At 43.6% G+C, this 24,630-nt stretch overlaps 1 protein-coding gene across 1 annotated transcript in view; it reads left to right on the top strand.

Annotated features, from left to right (window-relative positions):
* T265_14564 (hypothetical protein) overlaps window positions 1-16,703 on the top strand; it is a gene marked incomplete at both ends in the record, with an annotated part of 40,576 nt that extends 23,873 nt beyond the window's left edge. The window contains 3 exon segments of the mRNA XM_009174210.1: window positions 11-204; window positions 6,075-6,179; window positions 14,659-16,703. Of these exon segments, the coding sequence (XP_009172474.1) occupies window positions 11-204; window positions 6,075-6,179; window positions 14,659-15,828 (1,469 nt within the window).
* Window positions 16,704-24,630: the final 7,927 nt, after the last annotated feature.

The raw sequence follows: 24,630 nt of genomic DNA, 5'->3' as shown, positions 1-24,630 counted from the left end.
CGTATTACAGAGTTATCTAAACGCGTGTTCATGGATCACTTTGGTATGCTACAATCTCCGGCCTATGCGTCTACTGTGCGTCAACAACTGGAGTTGGAGCAAGCAAGACAAGCAAAATTGTTAGAGCACACTCGGTCTACGGAACAGGCGATCGCCAAGCTGCACGCTGATGGAACCGAATTGTTACACCGTTTCACCAAACGAGTGAGTCTTTGTTTCGTAACATTTCTGTCTGCATTCTGTCAAGTGTATGGGTACATCCTTCAGCGGCGAACCTTAAGAAGACGCCACTATTGCTCTACCTCTGGGTGATCTGTCCACGGGACAAGTGTTTGTGCTGTGCTCAAGAGTGAACATTTGATCATGAACTGTGGCGATGTGTTGAGCAACCATCACCCGCAGGCTCCAGTCTCCCCACTTTGGAAATTTACGTAGGACAACTATCTGACCCAACCTATTCCATGTTTTCACCAGATAGGTCATCGGATCTGACACTTGCAATCGCCTCTGGTCGTTTTTCTATCTGGTTCTTTTTATTGTGTGGGATTCTCATATGAAAACACCTCTTCTTACTGATATCCTTCAGACACCGTTGGAACAACTTTTTACTTGTATCACGGCGGCCTTATATAACTAGTTTGTTTCCGAGTGCCTGTGTACCGAGATGGTCCAAGTGGTTAGAGCGCGAATTTACTGACCGCAAGGTCCGTGGTTCGAACCCGACCTCTACCTCTCGACTTCCTCTGTCTAGGCTTGGCCAACCTGGCAGTATCCCAGCCATCGTGCTTCCTACGGGCGGCATGGCAGCTAGGCACCGAAGGGGTGCTGCAGCTAAGCGATTGTTGTGTTGTTTTGTGATTGTTTTGTCTGTAACGGGCTTATTTACTTGGCTGTTTCGTAGGATACCTCCTTTCTGTGAAATGCAAGTTGGGTCATGTTTCTTCTCCTTATTTATTCTGTAGCCTCTATCTTTCAGCATGGTATAAGTTATTTCCTTTGTTCACTTATAAGCTGTACAAGTGGTAATGTGAAATAGGCCTCCTTTTTTACTTTGTTCGACCAAATGTGTAGCGGATAGTCTTGTTCCCCCGTTCGTCAAAGCACTGTTTATCACAATTTTGGTTTATATAACCGTTCTGCAGGTTTTCATCCATCTTGCCATGATACCTTACCGTAAAATTGAATCCTACCCTTGATTGGGATTTTTAACTTGGTTGTTATTGATCTATACCCCTACTACACCTCTGCTTCTTGTTTATCCACGTCGTCTTGGTAGCCCCAGGCAGATATCACCCTATATTACAGTGTCGTATGATATGGGACAGAACATGACTGACAACAGTATCTCACTGTTTAAGGCCCTGTTGGTGTTAATTGTATTGTCATCATGCTTAGGCTGACTGGTAGATATCAACATGCCTCCGTGGGTTTGCCTGCAGATCTTATTCCTTCCGATCCACATCGGGCCCACAGGCTCTACCGCAGCAACATATAGGCTCCTAGCAAACCGTTTTTGAGCACGCGTCCAATGGTCCACTGGTCCGTATCCGATGCCAGTCAGCCATATTCGTCTAACAAATCTGTCTCTTTCTTACTTGATTACCTAACGTACTGGGCACTTGTTTGATTTTATTCATGTAACTGTTCGTTCTGAATTCTTCAGTTCTAGATATTAGGCGTGTTTAGTGTGCACTATTGTGAATTGCTCTGAATATTGATCTCAACAGTGTGCGCCTATGATCGTGTGTACAGGTTTGTTTTCTCAGTGCTCTGATAGTGTGTACCTGCGTGTTCGCCGCTTTACTTCCAAAAGTCGTATGGTTATCATAGTGGTGATAGCCACACTCAGGTACTCATCGACACCCTGCTTCTAGTCTTAACTACCCTCTGTGTGCTGTCAAGTTAGTGTCAGCTAAAGGTGCACATTCTTAAATGTAAGATAACGGGCGTCGCGGAATCATGTTCTGTTTATCTGACCATACGATTCGATGTTACCTTGAGGATAATGGTGAGAATTCATGGTTGATTGATAGTCATCGTTGTTTCAACTACTGAGTAACCCTGATCAGCACCAACTCACACCGAGTTTAATCATTCAGTTCATTATTTATTCTTGGATCTCAAATGTTGTACGTGAAAGAGAATGCAGATGGTCCGACTGGCAATAAGACAAACAACATGCTTGCCCAGTAACTCGATTAGTCTACTGTGTGAGCGATTTGGCGCGACGTTTCTTACCCCTTACATTTTGCTCCATTTTTCTTCAAATACTTCGTTCGTAGTTCACTTCGAACACTACAAGCTCTAGAAAAGCTTTATTGCGGACGTGAAAACTTGCGGACAAAAATTTGCACCAACAGTAGGGTAACGTTTTCACATGGATTGTTGTGAGGACAGTATCTATTTTGACTAATGAGCCTTTAGTATCGGAATTTCCACCCGTGGTTCTCACCCAATTTTCACCCATATTGGGGAACAGCAGTTTGCACGCCACTTCGACCACACTTATGCACAGGGTTTCAGCTAATGGATTAACCGATGTCTGTAACCACTTAGCGAGGACGAACGTGTAAAGACGTTCTTAGCGTATTGGCCCAATGATCTCGTTGTTTGTTCAGTGGTGAGGGTCGTGATCCATTTCAAGTGTTCCTTATTGGTACCCACTTGATTCTCCAAAGTCCGTGCACATCCTTGAGTGGATGTTGTTTGGCGTTGGTGGTGTAATCCGGGAAAAACCTAGTAATGCTCTCCTAACGAAAACCTCTCTCGGGTCGGCTCATTTTCACGCAGCGGTGAACTAAGATAAACTAAACAAGACTACTTTTTTGATGTTGGTCATTATTCTCGAAACTCAGGCTCATTTCGTATTTAGAATTTTCCAGCCTCTAGTCAATTCTTAGGGCGTTACTTCACCGCCAGCTAAAACTACGCTGTTGACTCAAGCTGCGTCATGTTGCGCAGCACTCAGTCCAACTCTGCAGTGATTCAAACGTTTCCATAGCTCTGTATTTTGTGCGTCGTGTTTTCTTGTGAATTTTGTTGTAAGGGACAGCTGGGTTCTTCCAAAGAAGCAGTTGACTTATTTATTCTTCATCTTATAGAAAACTATTCTACGCGACCGATCCCGTGGTCACGGTCTTGCTGCTACATGTTTATTGGTTTTTGTTGATCCTGATACCTTTGTAGATGAATTTTTTTTATTTGTGTTAGCGTCTTCCATTGTTATGCAAAGATGTGGTGGGTTTTTGTCGATGTTAATGAACAACACACCCGAGGTTCATTCCACATTGTCTAGACCTGCGTACTCACTCTAAGCTGGCCACACTAACAACGCAACGCTTATCAGGTGGTTCTTTGTGTTTTTCGACTTTGTTTTGGTAAGCTACCTAATAGTGTGAGCGATGATGTATATGTACGATAACCTTGCTCTAAAGTTCCTTTGCTCGATAATGCGTGTCAGAGTGATTTGTGTTCGATTTTCATACCCTTTTGGTTTTGAGACAGCTGCCTGGAGCAGTGCAGCTGAGACGTTTTCAGGTCTCTGATAACCACTGGCTTAGAACAACAGTTCGTGTCCGTTGTTACCAGAAATCCACAGCCAGACACTTGGAAAACGAGGGTTATGGCACTTTGGAATAACTGCAGTTTTCCAATAAGTGATGGTAATATATCAACGAAGCATCGGTGTTGGACTCCAAAGTTGGAATACTCGATAGAGAACCTTGTATTTCAGTTATCCAACATAGGTGAGTAGTTCGTTAGGTAGTATTCCTTCTCCAAAGTGCTTTCCTATTCGGTAGTTCAGCTGTTACTCCTTTTACTGCATCTAATCTGCGGTTCTATCCCATTTGGGTGTTTTTGAACAGCCGATAGCCACGGAATTTATTACTCCAATTAGTTAGTTCTGCTAAAGCTTGGTTTATGGGACGCCTACGTACACTTTTAAGGCTGCCCACGGTCTGCTTCGGCAGGGTTGAACACAGGATGCAGACGAAAAGATAGACCCGGAAGTCATGTGCTCACATGTCCAGTCTGGCTAAAAATAAGGGATGTATTGTGTGTCTACATATAGTGCACCTGTGACTTACGCACGCTGATCCCGAGAGACAGTTCCTTTATCACGCATGATTTGTTTAGCAAACAGAAGCACCTGACTTAACGGACTACGTGTTCATGCGCTCGTAATCTTATGCGTGTCACGTGTGCTATCATGTGAACGTAAGCTTTTCGTTTTCATCTGATTTTGGTGAACGTGTCGTAGTGATCAACGCTTAAACTCGCTTGTTTGAGCTTGTAGATTTTGTGAACCACAGAAAACCTAAGCACGTTTATTATTTTGTCACTTTTTCCAAGTTTTGTTCTCTTCCCAGCTACTTTGACACCGCCGTTGTATTACACACTGAGCTGTTCAGCTCTTCTTGAAAATACTTGACTCTATGGCAATGCCATGGTTTGTGTACCTCGGTAAAATATTCAGTCATATTACAGAATAATAGCAAAACAACCGTCGGAGCTCTTCTGCCTGGTTGTATGATGAGTAAACTCTGACATACGCAGTCCCCTGAATTGTCGGGTCGGAGTGTAGGACAGTCCGAGCCAACTGTTCTTTAAAAGTGCCATTCTGATAGTGTTACACCTCCACTGGCATCTTGAAGACAAGATTTTGAGCTACAGGTCTTAGTTATTGACCATGCTCTGTTTCTGTCAAGGTTGGACACAACGTCATTCTATATAAATTTCGTCGAACTACTCACGGTAACTTTACAATGATGAGGGTTCTTTATTTGATATCTGATCAACAAAGCATAAACTTGGAACAGCTATTATTATTACCGTGAGTTTGTCTCTGAAGATACTTACAGTAGCTTAACCTCCCCGGGAATTCACCAACACAACGCCAGTCTGTTTGTCACCATCTTCGGATACAAACAAATTAGCGGACATTACAACCCTAGGTATCCATATTCCGATCGGTTTCTATCGCATTTTCCTGTGGCTAAATGTATACTGCCCTGGAGTCGAATATATTTGGTGCTTGAGGCCCCCGTACTTCGTTCCCCATGGGATCTAACGACACATATTCGATGATGCAGTCGAATTTATCTGAAGCTGCCGAATTCATACTTCGACTGCATTTATGATGGTGCGAGTGATACGTCTTAACACTAGATGTTCTTTCTGTTGCCTAGCTGTGGAAGTAAAGTGCTTCTCCAAAGTGGCGAGACTTCTCGTCTATTGTGCTGTCCACTGGCGCTCCCTGAAAGCCTCGTTCGAAGTTGTAGAAGAGGATGTCTCTATGGATTTGAAGCGATGGGTATATATTCACTTACCTAAACCATCCTGATGACACCGGCTTGTTTCTGATTGTAAGGGAGTTTACACAACAAAAACCACCTGTGTGTACTGCAAAGGTCGATGGCTGTCTGTATGAAGTCTTCAGTACCGTCGTACGGTAGTAAAATCGGGCTAATAAAAAAGAGCACCGTAGAGCAATCAGTGCTTCCATTCATTTTCGTTTTGTCATATTGATTGTGTATATTGGGACATCTGACAATTGCTTTATTGTTCGCGTGCGCTGGATAAAAGAAGCAATGACTTAGATGTCTTGGATGAAATAAGACACATCACTCTTCCAAGCTGAGGTCCAAGCTAGTTGTTTTAAAGATCACTTACTTCACGATCACCCTTGACGCCGTGCTCTAGCTCCACGAACGATTTTTGTTTCATTTTACTTCGATTACTTTTCAGTTGACTTAAGCCAACCCACATTTCCATTACATTTCCGCTGGCTGTGTTGCCACAACGGACTAATCTGGTGTTTGTTCATGTTGATGACAAATGTAATGCGTTAAGCTCGCTTGAGTTTATAGTTTAAGCCCTGAACTTCTTGCCAACTGGTTTCAGGTGCCGTACTCTATCGTTTCTTATGCGCTCTCATGTTTTTCTTATATATATGCAACTGGACGATTTGCCTAGTAAGAAGAGTTTTACTGGTTCACACTATGATTGACATCCAAATTTTGTAGCCGCCCGATCTCATTCCTGTATGACTCTTTTCTGTGGTTCGTTCACAGCTTGGGATTCTGATCTCCACACCTTCGGCCTTCTTTGCGCAAGCACGCAAACTGATCAAGCATCATCACATGTTAGAGGCGAAAATTTCTGAATATCGGAAACAGGTTTGTTCTTGTGTTTTCCTAGATCAGGTTCTGTGACTATTTATTTTCCCTTATCATTTTCCATCGTATGCAAGCAGTATCCTTTGAACTGTTAATTGCGCAGCTGTTCTCTCCATAAGTTTCGGAGTGGTATTGATTTCAACTTACGCATCGTCAGACCGTTAAGTTTTGGTTTCCACTGTTTTATATCCCGGTTCTTCTTACTGATAAATTTGGGGTCACCTATTGATTTGGAGTGTCAACTTTGCACGCTTGTCACGTTGTCTTGGCTGAATCAGCTTTCTCAACACCTTTTTTCACCGGTTATCGTTCTTGACCGATGACAAGATTTGCACCGTTTGCTGTTCGTACTCCGTTTGGCATCCACGAACCGTAGGTATCCTAGTAGCCCAAGCGTTCCGAGTTTATTTCGGCATTCGGCAGTTCAGTACGGCGGGCTCATAAATGTTTGTCTACCTTGCCATGACCATCTTTAGCTATGCCCCACCTACGATGTAGTTTAACTTGACCGTGCTTTTAATGCACATACGTTATGCGGTTTGAGGATAGAGGGGGCGAGGTGGGTCGAGTGGTCTGAACGCGAATTTGCTGACCGGAAGGTCCATAGTTCGAACCCGACCTCTGCCTCTCGACTTCCCCTGTCTAGGCTCGGGCAACCTGGCAGTGTCCCAGCCCTCGTGCTTCCTTCGGGTAGCATTGCAGCTAGGCACTGGAAGGGTGTTACAGCTGAACGATTTATTTTATTTTAATTTTTATTAAGGACAGATATCCTCTATGAACAGCATCAGTAACATCGTTCTTTCTTGCCCGATTCTGGGGGCGTGGCTGTAAACCAATTACAGAAAGCTTTGTCTTTGTGATGGAGTGGAACGGATGGGTGTTTCGGAGTTACGCTTTACTGCGAGGGGATTGCGCTGGAAAATGTCTCCTAGAAACGGGCCTTCGTCTTTGCAAAGTAATGTGTCAGAATAACTAGTCTCACGTGCATTCTGACGAATTCAAGCGATAAATTCAGACTGATTGTTTGACAAAGCTGACAAATTAGTTTGGGCAGCTCATCTTCGGAAAGACGGTACGCAGTGTTATTCTGCTCACCAAGTCTAAGATCCAATTCCGAAAATCCCCAAAATAGTCTTCCAATTTTCCTAATCTTGACCAACTCAAAGACTAAAATCTCCCATAAAGAAAAGATATCACCTGTGTATATGTCTTGAACGCCGCTCGACAGCCTCTCCAGCAGCGTGACTAAATGGGCACCCTATAATTTAAAAGAACGCCTTCGTGCGAGTTGAGTTAGAATTGCCATCGTTTTGGATGTGTGCAGTTTGCTTGACTTTGTAGGCAGATATTGCAAATCCGTCCGTCGACCGTCCATCTAAACTTCCGTTCAGAAGAAAATGCTTCAAATGGCTTATCCTACTCTGCCAAGCTTTTCTACCTCGACACCTCAATCTGGACACCGTAGCATCTGAGTCTTTTTGCATCAACCATCCTCCACCATTCTTATCCGTATTTTTGAGGCCCACGACGCAATATCCTGAATCACTTGTTTCTAACGGGTTAGCCTGGCCTAAGGGTGGTGGGGCTTAGGCATGGCTGATTCACTCCTAATGCTGCTGCACTGTACATGTGGGTTTTGAGCCCTATCGGATTCCTGATTTCCGAAGTCCAACGCGTTCGTGATCAAGCGTTGGGTGGCCGAAATGTACGGAGGATGACTGCATTGTTGCTGGTCACAACGCTTCACATTCCCGCCCCAAAGACAGTACAACAGTACCTCCAGATTGCCACTTAATGTGATTACTTAAGTCATTGCTTATTGCTCTGTCTTCTGCTCAGCATTGCCAACCCCCTAATGAGGTTGGACTCTGGGAAACAGAGATACCAGTCATTGTAGCGTCCAGGTTCATCGTAGCATGCGCACCGCGACTGGGTAGCAGCTGTATGTTGCCGAAACTCCCATGCTCTGGTTTTAGCGTTAACTGGTGGGATGCCGTGTACTACCAGTTTCAAATTGCGACTTACCAAAATGTATGTTGCTCTACACACTCACCATAATGCAGCCTGCCAGGTGGACAGCTTGTGATCTGAAAGAAGCGTGCCATTAGTACGATCCACTCTCTCGGAGGGGTTCCCGTGGTCCTTTCTCAACCCAGTTCGAGAGGTTACGAGCTATGACTTTCGTACCATCAATTCGTTGACAGGTTGTCTGACAAAGTGTTTAATGATGTGAACATATTAGAATGCGTGTTATAGTTTAACCCTGCCTTTCTTTATACCTTAGTGTTTTTTAAAATTGACTTGCAAGGACTACGATAGCAGAATATCAGCATCAACACTGGAGTTTTCTTTCTGACACGCGCACTCATGGCGCACTTTATTTCGATACCCTGGTAATGATGAAAATTTCTTCGGCCATACTATTTTCATCTCATCCTGTGATATCTTTATTGTTTATTAGATATTTTCACCTGAGCGATTTGCTTCCGCTGAACCTGTGGTGTATGAGCCACCCAAACAACGATTTGCATTAACATTTGTAAGGTATTCAGGACGTGCTGGTTTGCAATTGTTTTCTTGAATTCGTTGCCGATGAGATGGTTTGTAAGGCAAGAAGGGGTAGTATAGCATCAGGTCTCACAACTTCACATTTTGAGGTATTGGGAACGTGGCTTCATTCTGATCACGTCCACAGGTTTGCCTTGTGATAAAGATTTCTCCGGCCTTTCAGACGGGTTATCACAACTGCCCACGTGCTTAAGCACATTACATCACAGGTAACCTGAATGTTCAGTATGTATGTCACAGAAATCGATGCACAGCAGCAGTGTGAATTGCAGTAAGTACGTGAGCACGTTTGAATGGTGCAACCCTGTCACAGGGTAGTCAGAACGTTCACCCAACATCCAGAATATGAATTCCACGCACGTGATATCAGATTCTCGCCAACAGCAAGGTGCTGGTGGTTGATGCGACTGAAATACTAAGCCACTGTAGGCTTGCAAACAAGGCATCCGCCAAAATATTAGCATCTATGGTAAAGCCTGTCGGCGTTTTGATTTTTCTACAAGTTAGTTCAACGGGTGTTGAGGTCGTGAATCGACCATAGACATCATTTGTTTATGATGAACTGTCTGGCTTATTTGACTTGAAGAAAAGACATTAACGTTGGCAGTTCGGTCACCTGATTTCGGGTATGAGGTTATTTCAGTGTGAGTCACGCTTCGTCAAACGTACTCTTTTGAAAACGAGTTTGGTTTTAACAGGAGACTCAACTGAACTTCAACTGAATCCTTCGTTTATGGCACTCTTCAACCGAATGCGCTGCACAGCGGCCGCCACATATTTCAGTTGATGTGATATTCGTGGTATCGTGGTGTATTTTTATGAAAGAAACTGCTCATCATTTACAATTGACCAATGTCGAGCTAATTGATGAGACATATGCTTACCGGATGCCGACAGCACTATTGAAACCAACCAAGGAGCGAATTTATGGGTTCATCAGTTTTGGATGTAATTTCGTTCGAGACGAAGTTTTTTCCAGAACTGGTTAGGTGAGCATCCGAACATGTTACGGCAAGTGCACAAGGAATGAGAATTTCGGGCAACAAAATTTATCATGATCGGAAGCTAGCTAAGCCGCCTACGCTGTTACATTTATCAAAGGCTGCAGTCCTCAATGTTCAAACGACCACTGCTAAATGGGGTAGTTTCAATGCTTGTGCAACGCTGCTTTGTCGTTGAGGATTCACACGCTACCGGTCTGACTGGGAACTGGAAGTGTGGTATGTTGTCTGATCTCGTAATCGTTTTCTGTTTTTAACCCTTCTCTGTGAAAGTATTTCGACTGATGATTTGTTGGACGATTAGTAGTTGTCGTGGAAGTCAAAACCAATATAGAAATAGGCTTCGCGACTGTTGCTTTCTGCAATGTAGGGCACGTTTCCAATGTCATACATATTACAGGGAGACCTTGTATCCCCACCTTCGTGAGTCACACAGTGAGTTTTCAGTCTACCACGCATGGGATAACATGAAGGAACCTTGTAAAACGTCAACAGCTTCATCCGAATCCATTAACTTGGGTACATGGTAAGAACAACAAGGAAGGAAATTGAGGAACTTAATTTTGAATAAGTTCCTGTACAGTATAATGTAATTGATATAGTTGTGTTCATGTAAAAGGGGTGCACTATGATTCGAGCATATCACAGCCTTTATGTTTTCACGGTTTATTCCTTGAAAATGTTCTCCAATGTCAGACAACCCGTGTAAGAAAGTGTTGTTTTTGGGTAGGTTAGGTTCTGTCGTCACGAAGAAAAGCCGTGATGGAAATAGCAGGAACGAATCTCTCACTATAATGTATAGCATTATAAGGAGGCTAGTTTTGTTTTGTTCAGGTTTTCTAATTTCCTATTATTATTATTATTATTATTATTATTATTATTTCCTCCTATTACTGTAAGGTAAAAGTACGGCTATGAAACATCATGAGTACATGTCACTGTATTAAATCCCAGGAAATCTTTTGACCATATGTCAAACAGAATCGCTCAATGCTGTTAGTTTGCTTTCGGGAATTTAGGGACTTCCCGCCAAAGATAGGTGGCGCGCTGAAGAATTTGTTGCCTTTTGGGTATACTAGCGCAGGTGCGTTAGGAATATTTGCTGTGTTACATTGTGACTGCATAAAGTACTGCTAATAGTAATTGTTTAGCTATAGCACCTTTCGGTGCGTATCAGCCATACAACCCCAGAAATTGTGAGGCTAAGATACTGGCGGAAACTGAACCTCCGGTTGATCCAATCTGTAAGTCGCAGAATGTTACTGAACTAATCAGCTTTCACACTCGTAGGTAGGTATATCATCACCGATAGTTTTTGAGCTTTTTACCTGAATTTGCTTGTTTGGACCAAGCTTCGCGTGGTCCAGTGCGGAAACCCAGAGGCGATATATCTCAAGGTCGATTCGCCGCACATATTTACAGAGCCGCGGAAAATACATGATAAGTCAACTTATGTTATTCAAATTTCTCTGTACTTCTCAAAATAATTAATCGTGATTCTCATATGAACGCGTCATATCCAAACGTGTCAAAAAAATCGACCCACTTGGATGACTGGACGATTTGACGTATACAATTCAGCACCTACGAAATACTGTCGTCAAGTATTTCTCTGTTACATTGCTTTCATAAATGTGTTATGTGTGAATAAGTTTCGAGATACGACGTTTGTGGTGCTTCCTGAACCGAATTTGTATCCGTTGTTAGTTGCTTTGCATGATACAGTTATCTCCCGTTAGGAAAACACGAACCAAAAAATCTACAGGAAGCATTTTTTCACCTGTGAAGATGGTTCACCACGACAGAACTTTCGCTCAAGGAAAGTTGCAATAAGAAAAACCTTGAGGTCGTCAGTGCCCCCGGAACACGAATGATTGTAGGATGTGATCGCTAAGCTCATGGTCGTGTGTGCGATGCGTGGAATTTTCCTCTGGAGGCGGCTAGCTTGACACCAAAGGATGATGCTACTTTCAGTCTTGTGACCAGTATGTCTTGGGCTCACTGACATTATTCGTCCGTGATGCCGTTCCGATCGCACCTTTTATCCACTGGCCGTTACATTAACGCTGAGATATTTGATGCGTACTGTTCTGGCTGACCTTCGGTTTGTGCACCTACCGAATCCTGATGTGAGCAAATTTGTAGATGCGAACGGTCATTGGTTCCGGTAGCCTACAAAGTTACTCATTGTTCTCTGATCTGGTCACTTCAATTTTCCTCCCAGGTTTGTATGTTGGTAACACTGAACTGCCGGATGCTTATTCATGTGAAGCAAATATTTTTTTGATTTGGACGAGATGTTAAAACCACCATACACACCCAAGATGGCTCAAGTGTTTAGAGCGCGAATTTACTGGCCGGAAGGTCCGTGGTTCGAACCCGACCTCTGCCTCTCGACTTCCCCTGTCTAAGCTTGGGCAACTTGGCAGTATCCCAGCCCTCGTGCAACCTTCGGTTGCCATGGCAGTTGAGCATTGAAAGGATGCTACAGCTGAACGTTGTTTTTTTGTTGAACACACATGTAAGACAAATTTTCGGGTCCCAAGGCTTGAAGATGGAATCGCCGTATTTACGGACAATCCTATCAATCCCCACACGACTTGCTTGATTCAAATAGTGATCTTCACCGACCTTATCCGAGTTGGATGCTACTCTTGGGTCTCAACATTTCCGTACTTTAGCGGGCTTCCGTCCCTCCAGTTTGTATATTACCGATGCGTAGCCGAACATCCACATGTCGTATGTACTCATTCTGATCCAATAGCCTTGTGCTGCCATCCTCTGTTTGTTCGGGTATCTATATTATACTCTTCTCAGGAAACCTTGAAATTGCTTTTCTACTTTGCTCAAAATCGCCCAACGCGAAGCAAACTGCAGCAGTTTGAGTGTCTTCATGGGTCAACGGAGAAACAAGTAATCTTTTTCTTACGTCAGTAACGTTCCACGTAGTCGTCTACATGAGTCCATTTGTAGGCGTTCCCAATAAGCACAGAAAACCGAACATGGCTAACAGAACGCTTCAGGTGTTCAAGAACCCCGTGTTTGTTGAACACAGATTCCCATGAACCACGTTAAATCCTTATTTTTGAACTTCCTCATATCGCCCTTTCAAGCTGGGTGTATCCGTCTTATGGTATTGTATGCTGAGTGGTACTCGTATAGGGAGTATCTTGAAGCCTTTTTAATGATCGTTCGTGAAGCAGATCTCGAGTACCTTGCTCCTGGTGCACAGGAGGTCCTATATCCAAAATCACAATTTTAAAGTCAAAGCAAACTTGTTGAATAATGTAGTAATTGTGGACAAACCAATAATGGGTGACGAACAACAAAACAAAGATGGCTCACCAGTGTATTCCCAAGCAGTAGGTGACAGTTCTCAATTGGTACACAGCTTTTCCGGACCGGAAGGAGTCAACGGTAAATTCGCTTTTCATTTGGATGCAGAAACCCGAAGCGACTGGAAATTACCTGGTGCATGCCGTTTCCCCTAAAAATTTCGGAAATTTGTGTTTCATCCGCGGATGTTCAGTTTCAAGGGTTTCCTCCATTCTCTACAAGCTTCTGCGCTATGCGCTGTCCCATGTTAACCATCAGTCGTTCCCATCTAGATGACTACGATCCACTGACTTATGTTACCTACCCAACGCCGAATGAGTACAAAACTGAATGTACCAGTCAAAGCAACACACCTCATTATAGAGTCGATAAGTATTAAGTTTGTGTTTTCATCTCTTATTTGAGCAGTCCTCTAATTATGCACTATTCTACACACTAATTTGGTTTGGACGCGAGATTCACCGGGTACCCAGCTCAATATCTCGTTTAGGAAGTTCAACTGAATGTGCTGTATCAGGCCTCGTGTTTCATTTGATACAATATTCGAGGTATCTTAATGCCGTACTCGTTAGCTTGCTGAAAATTCCTCGACAGCCCACGATATCACAAACGAGAGATCCAACTGAGTTCCAAATGAGCCATACTGATATGCAGGTGGGTGTATAATTCGAGGTTGGTGCAATTTGGGTGCAAGCGAAACATAAGTGTGACAGAAACTCGGATACTGCGCCTAGCTGATGAGCCCCAAGAAGAGCGAAACTTGTCATGGGCTGTCGGTGTTTTTCGGCAGCCTTATTACGGGGTTAGAAGATTTTTCAGCAATCTTATGCGTAGTGTACTGCATCTGGTCTCTAATTAGTTTCACTCTTGATGGTGCGCGTCCTTGGCTGTCCCTTAATTTGAACCGTTTTTTTGGTGTTTGCTTTCACCTACATTACTGATTCCGTCGTTCGTATCGCGCTCTCCAGGCATATGTCTATTCTATCTTACCAGCAGCTCTCGCTCAAGTTAAACCTTGCTTTATCAAAAATGTGCCCCTGTTGTTGAATTTTGAATGAAAAGCTCATCCCAGATTGCTTGCGTTCAGGAACCTACACCAACAGATCGTTATTGGGGTATGTGTAAAAAAAAGTGTAATTTGATGTGTTTGTTTGACATTCCTCCCACTTTGGTCTCGGAGTACATTAACCGTCTATTGTAACCTCGGTTGGGTGACATGAAGAATGCTCGTTGGCTGTTGACTGCGCTTCCGAATCTGGAACAAGGATTTGTTTTCTCACTAATCACTGAAACATCACAGAATTCCCCCGTATCTGCTCGGGATTTCTCAGCTCTTCAACTTGTTTACGACAAACTTATGAATGAATTGTCCTTTTTATCGACCTAGCATTTGTTTGAAAATATATGGTGCTGTGTTCAAGCCAGAACGACACGTAGGTAGTAGCTGTTGTTTGTCACAATTTTCCACCGAGCTTATTGTCATTTTCATTAATCACACTGGCACGTATTCTCTTCAGTGAAGCCTGTTTCCTTCCTCTGTCTGTTTTGTCACTCCCTTTCTCACTCATCTATAGATTGCAGAATTGTCGGCTGCCAACCAGGAACTCGTCCGCAGACATCAGGCTGAAGCAGCCCGATTACTATCTACCGCTCTGCATACAACTATGCCTCCACAGTCATTGTCCCACTCTCGTCAGTGCCAGTCTAGCCGCCCAACCATTGGTGACTCCGGACCCAGTGATCTTTTGTCAGAATCACCGATTCTAACGACTGCTTTAACCAATATCCCACCTCCACCAGCTCTCACTAAAGCGTGCCCCCGACGGCAGTCACATTTTGGTCCAAATTCCAACCCCAGTGAAACCCGTGTGCCTTACAAGCTTTCGGAAGATGTTGGTCATACTCCGCGTCCCGATGCAGATCCCACAAATTCGATGTGGTCCGCGAGTGATCATCCACCCGTCCTAATCCGCTTGCGCGAACGACTGGAAGGATCTCAAATCCCACCGCCTCCCCCTTTGCTCCCCATGCACACACAATCCTCTTCTCTCAGCGTTGCTCCGATTCTCGTCCAGTCTGTCCCTACAACCTCCGTTTCGCCGTCGCGCGTATCTACCTGTAACACTGCTGCATCCACTCCTCTCAAAACTCCTATTTCTTCTAATCTGTTCTCTCTGGGCTTTCACTCACGTCAGAGCACAAAATCTATGCATACTTCTTTACAAGATCTGATTGTGGACGAGTTTTCGAAACAATCTCCTTCAGAGATCGGGCCCATTGGCAAACCGTCGATCCTCTCTTCGCAATCCACCATCCCTTGCTTGCCCCAGTTCTCACTTCCTCCTCGTAAGCGCGCTTGGGACCCCATTCATCCTCATCAGTCGGCCATTCCCCAGCCAAATGCCAAAACTCCGCGCATCTGCTCGCCAAGCACGCCACATCGCCTAGCCACTTGCACCAATCTCAGCCCGCCTACCTTATCACCTGTAGAACTGCGGACTTCGCAAAACAAGTGCGAATCAGAACATCACTTTTTACCGCACCCAAAAGCACATGTTCAACCTGATAGAGACAATAGGAATACAATTAACCTATCCACTTCAAACGTTCCACCTCCGCCTCTTTTATATTCTAGTCATATTAACTATAGTTCTAATAACTATGCGGCATCCTGTGAGAACTCAAGCTCCCCGCCCTCCTTGCCTTCCATACCAGTCATGATTGCACAAACCCTCGGTCCGTGATTGTCATCCCCGCCCTTGGGTTTGCTTTTCCCTTTCGGTTTCCCACCACATGTGTTCGGCACCCTATGTTCCGTCTACCCTTCTGTAAATGCTCCGTGTACATAATTTTCGTCCTGTTGGATTCTTTATTAGGATAATCTAACGGCACATTTTCACGACTCCTTAGCATTGTTCGCTTTATTTTTCGTTTGGTTCCTATGTCTACGTCAAGTTCACATTCATCGTCATCATGATCAACCAAGTTGGTTACATATCATTTCCAAGCGTTTAACTGTGGTCAGTATACCCCAGGTTTTGATTCTAGCTTGCAAACGGGACCCATTGGAATAGGCGTGTGTTTGATAGTGCTTACCAATTCGAGTGTGGTTCGCAATTTGTTTCTATATTAGCTCTATTCAACCTTATTTCCCTGTACACAGACGTTGTCTTTTTGACCTTAGCGATTTATTGTGAGTAATGTTTCCCTTGGCAGCAATCATGACCTTACAAGTTTGCAGCCGCTCTGCTGGACCCAGTGCACGTAGCTTATGCTTTATTCCTAGGTTTTGTACAGTTGCACATGCTGTCTTTCCTGTCCTTCCTACTATTGCACTAACTGATTGCTTGCTTCTTCCCTTAGGAGTGTACCTATCCGGTAATGCTTTGTGTGTATGTGTTGGTGATGGTCTTTTGTTCATGCTAAAAACCACCAGGCCTTTATGATTGGTAGTCTTTTTTCTATTGTGAAGCCTTTCAATGCTATTTATATTTGTCTGTTACTCTGTTATCCAACACGGTAATGTTCGTGTGGTCCTCCTATTCTACACTTCCGTACGAATTGTGAATGTTTTTACCAGAAAGTTTAATGCTTCCCTAGTACTTCTTAATTATTCTTGCTCCTAAATTACTGATAACAATATAAACTCTTCGAAATTGTTTGATTTCTGGTTTTGCCTCGTACTTTTGGGATCATCTCAGTAGATCTCGATCTAGATGCATTCCTTGTTTTTCGGGTCAGAGTTGCTTCGAATGCAAACTGTGCTGTTAGACATTCTGTGCACACTCGAATAAACTACTCGCTCAGTCCATTATGAGGGTCACCGCTGTTTCCCACTGGCAGACTGGTTTTGCTATGCTTGTTCACATGATTTAGTAAGTTTTCATGTGCTGACTGTATGGCGTCTGTTTGAATCACCGAATAACTATTTCTGTCTTTGCGGTCCAAGCGGGTTCCGTAATTACCAGACATTAAGCTCGAAGTCTTGTTGGGGGTAACTTTACAGGGCGTGCGCCACCAAGAATATGGATATCAGGTGGTAGAATTTTATGACATCCACTCTATTCGTCCCAGTTGGTTAGAGCAGAACGCGTGCTGAATTTATCATTTAAATGATTACTGACCTATGGTTGACAGGATTATGAAAGTTTAGAAATAATCAGCTTGCTATTCATCGGTGGGTGAATTCAACACTGTGAAAACGGTTTAACGGATAGTTATCAACAGGTGTGCAGCTATTCACGAGTAATTAGATTCCCAAAAGATTCTACACACGGACGAGACGAAACAACAATTCTGTTTGGCTGTGCCCGTCAGTTTTATCGTACTTTCGCCCTGTCCGGATATTAATTCTGTCAGACGACTTAACTTTCAAGTCGTCTCATCTAGCCATCTACTCTGCAGTGGTTCTAAGGCTTTCTGGTCACTTTTATCTAGAAACGAAAACCCGTTCATTATAAGTGCGTATGCATGGATGCATACAAATGAGTGCATTTCTCCAAAAATTCCCCGTTCGTACGTTTCGTGAGAAACAAGAATACGTTGCCGACGTCGGTGTTGGTGTTTCTGATGCACTACCGCGTCCTGTTATATGAGGACGCCTTGTTGCGCGCCCACAATTACTCTGGTGTGACATTTAAAATGCAGTGTGGACGCCATGTGTTATACCCCTGAGTGCACCGAATGGTGAGTATCATGTTGTTATAGCTTGGCGATGCAAAACCACAATTAGGTGTACATATAATCACAGTGAAAAGTAGGGGGAACGCCGAGCAACAGAAAACTCATTACACCGCACTGCTGCTCCTCCTACACAACTGCTAGAAATGCACTTGGCAAATGTTGTAAACTATAACCAGGATAGACATGGCGTACGTGTCGATTCTGCACCTGCTTTTTGGATAGAAAACTTGCTAGTCGTAAGCGTAAGTACACAGTTTTTGATTAATATATCCGACTAATGGTTTGCTGTGGATAACAAGACATTTGAGTACTCTTCAGCCTTGAAATGTAGTGTATGGCTTCGACTTCAGGCTTTGATGTGTTGGAAGTAATGACAAGGAGGGTTTTTTGAATTCGAGGGTCTTGGTGACCTTAAAAAATTATCCATTTAGACAAAACACTGCCAACCAGAAATCACTAAAATATTCAATTTGACCAGACCAAACACCCGAAAGCCTTGATATCAAAAGCACGAAAGCGTAGATATTACTTTTGGTTGTCCCTGGAGATCGGCTCAAAATCCAAAGGTGGGTTTGCAACGATTTCAGGCCACGCAATTTCACTTGCAAACAATCTCAACCAATAGTATGGTTTCTGTTGAACGCCATAGTGCATGTGTTTCTTTGGGTTACGGAGAATACCGCAATTTTTCCAGAACCACTCGAAATTCACTGCAACAATCCAGGGTTTCGAAAATAAGCTTCCGGAAGCGACTTCGTTGGGGCGACATGCTGTAGACCTTTCAGCAGGTTCGTTGGAATTACAGATTAGGGACTCTAGTCTTTTCAGCTCGTTCGTGTGCAAGATCTGTGTATCGTGTGGTCCAAGATTGGGGCAACCATTTATTGTTGTGCGAAAATATACCCCGGGCTAGTTGAAATACACTGCACATGAATTCCCAAAGGTCATGTCTGGGATTCAAATACAGTCAAGAATTTTCCGTTTCATCTGTAATTTCACGGAACGAAAATTTTGGTTGATCTTGACCATTTCATCACTCTTGGCTTACTCTTGATGGAGGTGATTCTGTCCCATTTATTTTAATGCCTGTGGCGGGGTCAAAAGTTTGAGATTAGATGGATGGATATAATCCAAACCATTTAGTTCAAAAGCAGCTGCCAATCCATCTGTGTGGTGCAGAAATCCAGTCTCTGTATAAAACTAATCACGTTCCAGAACCCTGTTTGTCTACCTCTTCAAAGAAGCTGTGTGTCTGAACCAAGGACACATCACTGTGATTCATTTAGGTGGAAGACATATTCGCCAAACCGCCAGGCTCCCGTTAAACTGCGCAGGTCCACAGAATTTGATACTGGCCTTCAGCGTTTTTGCGACAGTAAATATTCCACTGCGCATCCATGCAGCGAAACATAGCGTGGCCCCTCAAAATGATCTCACTGCACACCATGTTGGTTTTACCGGGAGACTCAATTGAATCTTTAGTTTATGGTGGTTTACTTCAGTTGAATACAATTAAACACTGAGGATCAGGTTACACGTTGCTCTCAGAGGCAACAACCACGTCCTTTATAGTGGTTAGAGACCGACAAGAGAACGACTTTTACGGATCTGGCAACAAGTCACCGTGCTTGAGCAGAGACAACCGATATCTTCATAGGAGATGGTCCTCCTAAATCAAAACGATAATTTAGCAGACAAATCTAGTTTACATGTTCCCTCATGTGATTAATTTTTGTGAATCACGTGGAATTAAAAGAGTAGAGTAAGGTGCTGTCCACCAACTCAACAGGCTACGTATAACAAGTACAAATTTCGAAATACACTCGTTTGCAAACAAACTTGGTTTTGCGAGAGACTCAACTGGAACCCATTGAATCTCTCGTTTGTGATGTACAAGTTTCTTTTCGACGACAGAGCGGGACGCGGCCATACAGCCATATAGAAATTCTTTCAAACTGAGGCGAATTCTCGTTCTCTGTTGTCATTCAAAATGGATGGATGGTCAAGCTTGCAAAATATTTTTGATGGACAAGATAGCACCACAACTTAACCAGCGAGTCACTCGAATGTGGTTTATTGTTGCGCCACTTCTCCTTGCAGAAGTTTATAAGGAGCAGTGCTAGTTATCGTCTGCGCATGTGCTTTCACAATTTAGAATAAATTATCACCACCACCCATCGAACCAATGTCCCGTATAAAGGGATGACTTTTCAGTTGTGTCATTCGGCGATCGGCTTGGAGGAAGGGGTAGAGGAAGCGAGCAGCAGCTGCCGTCACTATTTTTGCTCACCTTATGGTCACCTCCGTTTGTTACCCCCAACCTTATAAATGAGAAGCTGCCAGATCAGTCAACAAGCTTTCTTATGCTCTACACATTCGGTACCTTCGGCTGAAGAATTTTACCACAGCAAATGAACTAAGGTAGCGTGGTTATCTAGGCATTTGGACAACCAGTTGGATGGTGATGCTGTTATTCACTGTGGTTGCTGCGGCCAGAGGTTTACTCTCTTGGTCATCCTTACTAGATTATTGACCTTATGCTTTTGTCCAGCTGTACTGTCAAAATGTTATATAGTTATGCCTATATTATTACTGCTAAGCCGGGCTATGCAGCGGTTTTGCGTCATTGAGTGATCATTCCAGATGACTGAGAATCTGGTTTTTTGTTCTCGTTTGCATAAACATTATTCGACTTGAGTTACTCAGAAAACATTACTTTGGTATCTGGTGATGACATAAAATACAGAACACTAAGCATGTTTCTGCACTTCAAGAGGCATTTCGCATCTTTCATATGCAAAGGATTGCTCCGGGATTTTCGTCCTATTGCGAATTCTGGGGATGATCACGAAACGTACAACTAAGGTGTTTTACCCCAGGATAATGGCGTTGTTGGCCGAATTACGCATATTAGTAGGACTTTTACTTCTCATAACAGTTCCGTTTTACATAGCGGTCTTAATCGTCATTAGGTTACGGGAACTCAAGAAAATGGACTCTAAATGCATTACCGTGCACTACGCCAGGCTGTGCACCTCTTGGTTCATGCTGGGTAAACCAACCTAAAGGGGATGTGTTAAATTATTATTCTTTGGCTAGTAAATTCCACGGTGTGAAAAATGGTACGGAGTATGGTCGAATGTCCCGCGCTGGCTTGTCATCATAAGCTTCAACACAGTAGTAGCAGAAAATCACGCCTAACCGTCATACAAATATGAATAGTGAATGATCTAGTAACATGTGAAGCGGAAAGGTATTAGTGCCTGCCCGCATCTTCCAAACCAGTAGAACCAAACTCATTTGAGAATTGTGTTATGTGTCAGGCAATCCGACATTCTTTTGCGAACTTCACACAACCCAAGCCTAGTGCACAGCGACAGACGGGGTTTAGTCAAGCGGTGACATGACGTTCTCCAGTGGGATCATCTGCGTGTCGCGTTTTGTAGAACCTGTAATCAAGCACAAGAATCACGTGGAGCCCAGCAAGTATTATGTAAAGATTCAGCGGAGCTAAGATGATAGTAACCGCTTTGGCTTCATTTTCGTGTGCACCCGGAATGAGAAAACGGCTAGGCCCAACACAGCGTTTCAAACAAATATAGTATTTGTACCCATTTACCAAGACACCGCAGTACATCACGATGAGCGCCAACGTCAATGTCAATAACAAAATCCGCGCACTTGATTTTCAGCAGCTATCTGGACAGAAAAAATTCAACGCGTCGTATGCAGAACGAAAAAAACTAAGTTTGGAGGCGGTGTTCAAAGTCGAAAGGCGGTGGGTTTCCGCGGCCAATGAGCATTGAGAGAGGTGCGAGTTTGTTCGGTACTTCATGAAAAATTTCAGTGAGGCGCAAATCATCACTCAAGCTTTTACCTGACGGTCAAACACGTCGTGGAACAGTAGTGTGAAGCTGAACTTATGCGAAAATTTGAGAATAACGATCCCCGAGGCTAACAATAAATAATCAAATTGAATTATTTGATCAAATTTGCTAAGTGACTTATGACTGATGCATCCAATATTTCCCTGGCGGTTGTAGTCTTCAAAGTCACTCCGAAACGCTGTAATTTGTCATTTCCTTGGCATCAGCAAACTAATTTGGAGGTGCTTCGCTAAATTTTCGGGAAACTGTCGGGATACTTTGTTGATTTCAGGAGCAACGAAATTGTACGCAAGATCACCTATACCCTATTGTATTGCGAACCACAATGTACGTTTGCCGCACTGTAGAAACGCTTGGATATCCCGAAGGAATGAGAAACAAACGAAAGAATTCGGCATAAAACAATTTATTAGCAAGTTAACCTGTATGTCACTGACTCTTCGGGGGGGGGGCGAAAATTTTGTAGTTGAAAAAGGAAGGATGGAGGTGGGGGAACCATGCTCGTAGTTTGCTTATAACTCTGAGCGAGAGGAGAACACAAAAACTTAACCCGCATTGCAGCCGTCATAAAACGGAGGAAATCTGTGTAAACGACAGGACAGAAGACTTACGCAACGAGTCCTCCAGTTGAAAATTTTGTGGGGGGTATAGTGGAAAACCTGTCTTGAATCAAATTGTGGATGAGCAGTTCGGTAGGCATGTGCCATCCACCTGGCGGCGTTTGTTATGGTGCATCCACTCTTGTTAATATAGATACCGGACATTCTCCAACATATCCTTGACATGCTTCGCTATGATAGACCTCGCGAACTTGGAGGGCAGACAAAAACGATAGCAACGATGCAATAAAGTTGTATGTCTCACGGGGTTTAGCGCACAATGAAGGAAAACGTCCATTCCGATTGCACGTAAATGATGATATTATGATTGGTGTGATCCAGGCTGCGAAGTCTTTGTAATGCCCTACCGTACTTATGGCTTTTGGACCGGATCAATCCGGTAAGGCGGAAGCCTAATAAGACGGTTCGTTAAAAGACATTGAAGTTCTGTAATAGTTAGGTGGTGTGGGAACATTAATAGCAGGAATCAGTCCTCAATTGGAGCCATTTTCTTTCCTTCTGTTCATCACGTGTAGTTAAGGAGAGGACAGATAAAATGTTGACGATACAAATGACAGATATTTCTGTTACAGGGACGAATATCTGGAAGCCTCAATGATAGCGTGGAGCACCTGCACGCCCGCCTGCAGACGCTTGTCCTAAGGAATCGGTAGCGCATGAATCAAGTTAACTTATAGGATGTTGGATGGAAGTGCCCGAGATTTCTCAGTCACCAGCAAGCGCGCGATGAGAGATCATATTGAACATTTCCAATAAATAGAGGGTGAAACCTATCTTATGCTTGATTTTAGCAGCGGGTTGTATATTGGCACGGTGGGTCACATTGACTAAAGTAGATTACTCAGGGAAAACCCATATTTAGAAGAGCATACAAGGAACCTCGCAGGAGGACAGAACAGAGCTGGTCGGCTGATGAGTTGCTTTGTGTGTTTATCGGTCTCAAGTTTGTTAATGGACCTGTTGTCCATTAGCCTACAGTTTTAGGGCCATGTTGGTTTTCACCACAGTACACGAGTTTTCATTCACATACATTTAAATAGAGGTTCAACGACAGAGAATGCGAAGAAACGTAAGATGAAATGCTGGGGCGTAATGGCGGGCAATCATTTCCTGAGGACACTGGAGGGGCTGCACCTGGCAGCGGCTCTCCCTTGACGGGATTCCAACTGGGGTAAATAATGATTGTCAAATATTTTTGCACCTGGCGTACCCCTGAGGGTACGGCTGCGACCGGGGAGTTTAAGTGGTCGGGTGGGCTATTCTTGGCGAAGTTGATATCAGCGGCGCAAATAAGATTAAAAATTGAGGTCTCTGAGAGTCTTTTGTGCTATTGGCCCTTGGAACCGAGGTTCAAATATGAAACCAGTCCAACGGGTCAAGGTAGCGACTGATTTCAGAATGATCAACTTAGCTGTATTGAAGCCTGCATAGTCACGATCGTCGGTGGATTTTCAACAGCATAGCAGAGACAAGATGAACCAACAGCCGCTTACTACTCCACAGTTTCTGAAAAATCTAAACTGTTGATGCATGCGAAGGTTATTAGTGGAGATATTCCATGATGAATTGGAAATATTACCGTAGCTAAGCGCATCAAAATTTACGCTGTTTGGGTCAAATCAATTTGGTTAAAAGCCTTTGAACGTGTCCCCTACAACAATCATTATTAATAAATAAAAACAAGTGAAGAAAGCTGAACGGCAAAATATCCCGTTTTCTGGCTAATCAATAGAGATAGACGCACTCACCCGTGGAAGCTGAATTCAGGGAGGAGGTAGGTGTTAGGGTGGACGGTCAGATTACAAGCTGGTGAGAGGTGTACCATAGGATAAGTTGTGGACTGGATTTCACAGAAGCCCGAAGATTTCAACTCAAACATACAAAGAGACGGGCTACAGGCTAGTGGCCGCGAGGCATGTGGATGAAAACCTTAGGGTAAGTAAGTTCATGGGTGTAAGTGTAGTGGATAACGGCCCTATAGAGTCTCTAGTGAACAGACTCACAGTTAAAATAGGAGATTCCGTGGTTCCGTATTCCGTTGAAACACCACACTAAGAATAGTTCTATCTTCCTGGTATTCCAGATCCCCCGTGATCGAAATATTAATCCACAAGTGTGAATATATTAGTCCAGTGTTTGTAGCTAAAATGTTTGTTCACGTTTAGTGTTAGCAGCAGTCAATTATAGTCAACCGGCGGTCACAAAAACAGTCACTCAGTAAAAGCCTCAAAGTCACGTTGGAGCCAACAAGCGGGCGGTAGCGGTTGTATTTCAGTAAAGCAAACATTTGTACAGCGATGTGACTGATGATGATGGGAAAAAGGAAGATGATACTGAGCATGAAACAGAGCAGTTT

Source organism: Opisthorchis viverrini (genome assembly GCF_000715545.1).
Source record: "Opisthorchis viverrini unplaced genomic scaffold opera_v5_221, whole genome shotgun sequence".
NCBI classification, from domain to species: Eukaryota; Metazoa; Platyhelminthes; class Trematoda; order Opisthorchiida; family Opisthorchiidae; genus Opisthorchis; species Opisthorchis viverrini.
Note: the sequence above shows the minus strand (reverse complement) of the source record. Positions and strands in the feature narration are given on the sequence as shown.